The following is a 7447-nucleotide window of genomic DNA, read 5'->3' as shown; positions in this document are numbered from 1 at the left end:
TTTGATTTAAATTTTGGGAAGTTGGTGTTGGTCAATGCCACAGTTTTTTTTATCATTATGATTCCCCCGTCCCCCTTCAATCAGGTAGTAAATAACAGCATTTTTTAATTGACATCTGTGGCAAAGAAATATTTCTCTGAAAAATATTTGTTTGCAAGCAGCGTTCATCAAAGATAGAAGAAAGCATATTTTTTTATTCTAATAAAGTAAAGGTGAAATCGATATTTTAGACAGGTTTTATATTTGTGATAAAATAAGTCCCTATTTAAAAGTAAGTATAGTTAAAAAAAGATTACCCTGAATGCTAAATTATTAGAAAAAAAATCATATCTTACTTATTGTGTACTGTGTAGTCACATAAAGTAAGTATCACTTAAAAGTAAAGCCCTGAACACTTCAGTTATAAAAATATGATTTGTGGTTAATAATTCTTTTCAGAGACTTTCCTACTGTAAAACATTCTCTATTAAAGTACATGTATTTATTTATTTTTTTTTTTTACTTGACTTTCGATTCCTTCCATTCCATTTAGTTTCATTCTTTTTCAGTGTAAAACTAAGCAATGTTAAAATGATTCAAAATAAGGAAGTCTTATCTGAGAAGCTGTTGTTTTGCATGCAGATGAAAGTGGTTGAAATTAGTCTGCTGCCCACTTTTGTTGGTAAATTGAATAACTCTCTTTCCCCTTCCCCACTGCCTTTGTCTGTCTCTTACTTTTCTAGTCATTAAACTGTTATTAACTGTGTTTGAGCAGAGTGAGTGTAAGGGGACCTCCCATTTCACACTCTTACTCATTCTCACTCACGCCTTCTCCCACTCTCTAACTCTCTCTCTCTCTCTCTCTTCCATCCCCTCCCTGGCTAATATCCTTAACACGTGTATGCCTTCTCCCTCCCGACAGGTCCTTAACAACAACAGTCCAGCTTCGGGAAGCACCGAGCCGGACAGCCTCCTCCAATTCTCACCACCATGCAGGATGGTCGAGAGCGTCAACAACAACCATTCCATTGAGGAGAAGGACGACATGTTAACTTTTTCCATGGTCACCGACATCGCAGGCAAAGCCATGCCGACAACGACAACGACAACGACAACGGACGTAAAGATGTTGCCTCTTATCCCAGATGGTTTTGTCGATGGAGAGCACTACAATGAAGTGAATATTGGACTACAAGAGACGATGTTTGAAGGGAGCGTCGAGCATAAGAACAATTCAAACCACTCCCAGCAGGACTTTTTCTGTCAGTTCGACACGTCACCGACGATCCTCGACGGCGTGGACGATGACGATCACGAAGAGCAGCGGCTCAGCTCAACCCACTCGTCACCGACACTCTCTCACCATGAGTGCATCCAAATCGACTCAAAGACATACAGCGCCCCGAATTCGCCTCATGGGAAGCCGCCCTTTTCACGGCACCCAAAGAAAAAGCTTGTAAGGAGGCAGTCTTCCCCACCGACCAGTTCCGCAAACGCAGAGACGGAAGAAGACCCGGAAGACAACCAAACTGCATCACCGGACTCGCCGAGCACCAGGACCAAATTTAGGAGGAGCTTTTTCAAGCGGTTTTCTGCGGGAAACAAAGAGGAATTACAAGGCAAATCAAGAGCGCTGTCGGTGAGGGAGAGGAAAGTTCAAAAGAAGCCACAACCAGAGACCAAAAAGGTAGGTCTAATTCTATTCTTTGATTAGGTGTTAATTAAGGATTGTTAATGAGTGATGAGTTGCTTCTGTGTGTAACAAGCATGACAAAGGTGGGCCTGAAGGAAAGTAATCTTTGTTGTTGTTATAAATATCCACATCTATCTTTGCCCCCCCCCCCCAGGTATTAAAATGGTTTCTTTTTCAACATCTCAAAGGTTCCTCCTAATTTTGTCAAACAATCATTCTAATCCATGATGTATCCAGCGGGCAAGTGAATTTGATGAAAGTGAAATATGAAATTGAGTTGCAAGGGATAAGTTGTACAGAATAGAGGAGATGGGTGTTGTTTGGAAAATGTTGAATGAATTTGATAAAGTGATGTTGCTTGTTGTACGATGGTTGAGAGCGTCAATTTTTACATTGATGTTGTGCACTGGATATTATTTTCGGTATAACTTCAATGCTAGATTTGATCATGAGTTGATCTCTCTCAGAGGCTGTTTTTGTGAAAAAGGGAATAAAGAAGTATTTGTTTAAAGAAAATGGTTTAAGTGGTCTAACAGAGATCTGGAAATGTACTTAACAATTACAGACTGCCTTGGGTGAAAATGTGTCATATTCACCATTTTAACTAGTTTATGTTAATATTCCATATGACAAAGAAATAAGTGTATTTATAGATGCATGTTCTGTACCTAGATCAAAGAAACATTGTGACATGAAATTTATGCTGACGACATTTTGTGTTGGCTTTATTCCATCAAAGAAGTAGAATTAGGTTTAAAGTCGTTGTTGGGTTTTTGGGTTTGGGTTAGGTATTAGTGCTAGGTCCAAGTTTAGAGTTATGAATTCAGTTAGTGTAAGAAATTAATTGTTGAGTAAATATATTGTGAGTGCATGTGTCGCAGACCAGAAATCATGCTGTTGATTCTGTCTATCCAAACAGACCTGCCTCATTGCTCATGCTTAACCAAGGCAAATTAGTAAAGCCGGAATTTCCAAATGCTGAGAGAGGTGGAAAGCCAAAACAAAGAAAGTTAGAGGTTGGAAGTGAGAGAGAGCAGGAGAGAGCAAGTAGGAGGAGGGGGAGGAGGAGGGGAGGGGAGAAAAATGAGAGATATGCAGAGATGGACAGAGAGAGAGAGAGGGAGAGAGAGAGAGAGAGAGAGAGAGAGAGAGATATTACAATACTGTCTATTTGAATCCCCATATATTGTTAAATATAGTGCCTCGAATCTTAGCACATTAGCACTCCATATTAACAGGATGTTTGATAAGATTCAGGTTTAAAACATCTGCATGGGCACAGGGAGAGAGAGGAAATGGGAGAGGGGAGGGGAGAGAGAGGTGGAGAAGGGAGTGGGCCGGGAGAGCAAGGGAAGGGGTAAAAGGGAGGAAGAAAAGGAGGGGGAGAAAGGGAAGAGGGAGGTGGGGAGTGTCTCTTTTCTGTTAATATCTTCCCTCCCTCTCTCTCTTTCTCTGTCTCTCAGTCTCTTTTTTGAACCAACCTGCTTCATGATATGTACACTCAGCAATGGCATCTCTCTCTCTCTCTCTCTCTCTCTCTCCCTCTCTCCCTCTCTCCCTCCCTCCCTCCCTCCCTCCCTCCCCCTCCCTCCCTCCTTCCCCCTTTCTCTCTGAGAGAAAGAGAGAGAGAGAGAGACAAGGAAAAAAATACACAGGGGCTCGGGCGAATTAGCCCCCGAAATGCCCAAAAGAGCCCCCGAAAGTCATAAAAGAGCCCCCTAAAATTTGCTTGAGTTCAATGCAAAACAAATTAAAGAGTGTTATTTTCATGCAAGCAAGCTTGAAAAGTAGCCCCCGAAATGATTTAGATTTTTTTTTTCCCTGGAGAGAGAGAGAGAGAGTTGGAGAGTGAGAGGTAAAAAAAAACACAGACAATTGTCCTTGCAAAGTGCTTATTTCACAAAGCAGGATATGTCATTTCCAAGAGTTCAAAATTATAAAGAAAAGATACTGCTTCAGGATCAAAACACTTCCTGTTTGAACTTTGAAGGAAGTCCTCATTTCTGTTCAATGGCTGAAGCGAAAGAAAAGAAATAACTTATCCCATCTATTAACTTTAGACTTCAAGTAGTCAAAAGATCCTCAACAAATGCCAATTCTGATTAGGCTCATTTTTCTCCTCTGGGAACATTGTGATCCTCATGTGCGGATGCAGAGAGTTATTGGTCCGCCATTTACAAGGAAAAAGGAGACAGACTGGCCAATCCATGAAAGACATTATCACGCAACTATGCGCTCCAATTTCCGACTGCCCCCACCAGTGGAAAACAATACTCTCAAATTAGATCAACAATATTTACTATGCGCAATGTTCAGTGATGTATGATGTTTGTTTTGATAATTGTCTCGACTGCAGTAATGAGGTAATGATCACAGCTTTCAGACTCTATTTGTAATCTATGATGGGCATATTATTATTGTTATGGAAGTGAAATTTTGTTAAAATAACAGCTGCCAAAATAACTCATAATTTGAGATGAAATGATAATAAATGATTCAATATAGCAGAATGTTGATGTATGATAACTAGAGAATTATCTAAATTCTAGGATATTGACTTTGTTACTTGTAATCAGGACTTTTTCTTATTGACTCGTATTAGTATAATACACATGTGTTTGTCATTAATTATAAGAATGGTCCGAGGATAATTAAGTAGTTCCTTGATTATCATTTCATGTTTGTTACCCCCCCCCCCCCCCCTCCCTCCCCTTCACCCAACCCCCTGTTGGTTGCTGGCAACTTTCTTTGATAAAATAATTATCAGGAAGTTCAGATTAAAGAGGGGAAGAGGCGCAAGGATAAATGACTTTCCACGTCCCTGTTTGACATGAATGTAAATTGCTGATTTTTAGTTATCAGATATTAATCTTAAATGTCAGTTTCACACTGCATGAAGTTTCCCGATATTTTCTCCAATATTTCATGCCACAAAATAAATGTGAAAATAGGAACTTTAGTTTCTTTACCATTGCAGAAATTGAGCCTGTGTTCTAATTCTAATTGAATTAAAACGTCTTTGATACCATAATGCTATCTGCTGAGAGGCAGAAGGGTATCAATTAATTTCATTTAATACTCAGGAGTTAATCCCCTTCTGGCTTTCAGCACAAAATTAATGTCAGAAAAAATATGATACTAAGTTATGATATGAGCCTTTTATAACATTAATGCTTTACATCTGGATAATAGTGAAGGTAAAAAAAGAAGTTTAAACAAGTAAATATTCCAAAAGATGTGGAACTGACAGAGTGAATAACATTCTAGCATCTGGATATTTTGTATTCTGTGACAAATTTGGTCAGAAATGGAGGTTAATCTTTCTAGCAGTGCATTCAGGATCAAAGGGTCTATTCTATCACTGGTGTGAACAACCTCTGACTCTCTCTCTACCTCCCCTTCTCTCTCCTCTCTCCTTTTCTCCTTCTCTCCTTCTCTCTCTCCTTCTCACTCCTCTCTCTCCTTCTCTCTCCTTCTCTCTCCTTCTCTCTCCTTCTCTCTCCTCTCTCCTTCTCTCTCCTTTCTCCTTCTCTCCTTCTCTCTCCTTCTCTCTCCTATCTCCCCTCTCTCTCCCCCTCTCTCTCTCTCTCTTTCCTCTCTCTCTCTGTTTTCTTATATTCCTCCCAATCTCTATAATTTTCTCTTCAATGAAATAAGTACCCAGTTCTTTTTCAATGTCACATCATGTTTTGTTGTTGATCAAAAGATTATACAAGACTTCATTGCTGACCTTCATAAAACTTTATTCTATAACTTTTATTACTCTATCGCTCTGTTATTCTGTCATTTTATGTGATATTCTCTCTTCAATAAACAATAAGTGTCCAGTATGTTGAGGTCACACATATCATATTTTTATTGTTTGATAATAAACAGATCAATATCCTGGTGGTTGCTATTCTATATTCTTGATATGGAGTATTCCAATTGTCATTTCAAATCAGCCATCAAGATTCAAGGTTGAATTGCAATACAAAGACCTCTTAATCCCACAGACTTTTATTCATTTTAAAGGTACCGGTAATACAAAGTTTGGTGGGGTCATGAATTTGGTTCACTAAGGCTGCGTTCATGCTTAAATTTTGAAGGCAGAATGAGCGATCTGAAACGCTCATCGTAAACGCTCATCGTGATCGCAGTTCCACGATGTAGTGTTCATGCTTACTTCTCTGGCTCCCCCAGGCAATTCTCAGTGTGTGGCCTTAATTGGTATTCCAGCTGGATTCGCAAACCTTCACTGTGCATGCTACGTAGACCCACTAGAGGTCAGTGCGTTGACCCCATTTAAACGCGTTTACAAATTGTAAACGCATCTTTTTGTGAGTTTACGATCGGCGATCGTGATCGCCGTTTTTCGGTGATTCTACAAAAGTGAGCTAAGACGCAACCGTGTTTTAAACTAAACGCGTAACAGATGCCTGATTCTGGCCGTCAAAATCAAGCATGAACGCGCCCAAAATGAACATATTTGAAGCATATGCAGTCTTACAATATTCAATGATTTAGTGATGAAATTGTAAATAATAAACTCTTTATGTTGTATAGCATCCTCTCAAGACTAATATTATTTTAGCTTCAAAACAATGTTTCTTGGCTGAAATCGACCGATTTGCTATTCCTGTCTGGAAACTATATATCAGAACTGCAAATTCTGAGATTTTCATGGTCGCAGCGACCATGGAATGGCCTAAGGCGCTATTTGAAATATTTGAAATTTACTGGGAGCACTGGTAAATTTTTGATCATCCAATTTCTCGAAAGGAGAAGTGTTTTAGGGGCTGAATTTTCTAGTGCTTATACATCCACAGGGGCATCAAAATATATCAAAATTTAAAGAATTACTATCCATCCAATTTTTAAAACTTCCCAAAACTTTGCATTACCTTTAAGAGTTTTACAATTCATCACAGTTAAAAAAGTTGTAAATCTCAGTAACAGCAATGTGTGAATGACCCTAATAATATTTCCTGTATTATTTGTATGATACATCCCATCATCATATCATTGCGACTATAGAATTACGTAGTTGGCACTCGGTTAATGAACACACCCCTTCTTCTGAACTTTAATTAAACTGGAGACGAGAAGGGGCAAGAGTGGTCCCTTAGAAGGAAGTCATTCATTATCTGTTTCATGTTAATGATCTGTTAATTACCCTGGTCAATGAAATTTGGTGGATAATACGAGATACCGTAAGTCCCATTTACACATCTCAAACACCATTTTGGAAAACCATCAAGTTTGCTCACACCAATTTTTTTTTTTTAGTAGTGCAAAAGCGTGACTTGTTGTTTCCCTGCATACCTTAGCACAAAATGAGGAGAGTCACAAAAGCAAAATCGGGTTTCTTGGCAAAGTTTGATTTTACACTGCAAAAAAAAAATTTGGTGAAAAATTTGTAGGTGTTAAAAAAAAAACACACTCCAGAGCCCCATTTCACAACGTCTGTTTTCAATGAAAAATGACAAAAATCAGTGACAAATCTGCTGATAACCAATCAGAAGCAAGGATTTCACTAGCTTATAACAAAAACTGTCATTTAATTGTCACTGATGAAAAGTTTTGTAAAATGGGGCCCAGTGGTAGATCTTTTTTAATTTCAATTTTCTCGCCAGAATGTGAGAAAAATCGATGATTTTGGGTTGCAGTTTATTAGTGCATCTAAATGTATTTTGTTGATATTAGTGATATTGGGCAGTGCCTTTTTTCACTGAGAGATTAGTCATATTTAAGTAGGTTGATTGGGAACTAATATCCCCTGATCTAGACTCCAAT

At 38.7% G+C, this 7447-nt stretch overlaps 1 protein-coding gene across 1 annotated transcript in view; it reads left to right on the top strand.

Annotated features, from left to right (window-relative positions):
- Positions 1–553: 553 nt before the first annotated feature.
- The window catches only part of LOC115929229, a 28372-nt gene continuing 21478 nt past the window's right edge, over positions 554–7447 (top strand). The window contains exon 1 of the mRNA XM_030997813.1: positions 554–1666. Within this exon, the coding sequence (XP_030853673.1) occupies positions 881–1666 (786 nt within the window). The 5' untranslated portion in view covers positions 554–880. The remainder of the gene's footprint in view (positions 1667–7447) is intronic.

The sequence above is a fragment of the Strongylocentrotus purpuratus genome, unplaced genomic scaffold (genome assembly GCF_000002235.5).
Source record: "Strongylocentrotus purpuratus isolate Spur 01 unplaced genomic scaffold, Spur_5.0 spur5_scaffold_4, whole genome shotgun sequence".
NCBI lineage: Eukaryota > Metazoa > Echinodermata > Echinoidea > Camarodonta > Strongylocentrotidae > Strongylocentrotus > Strongylocentrotus purpuratus.
Note: the sequence above shows the minus strand (reverse complement) of the source record. Positions and strands in the feature narration are given on the sequence as shown.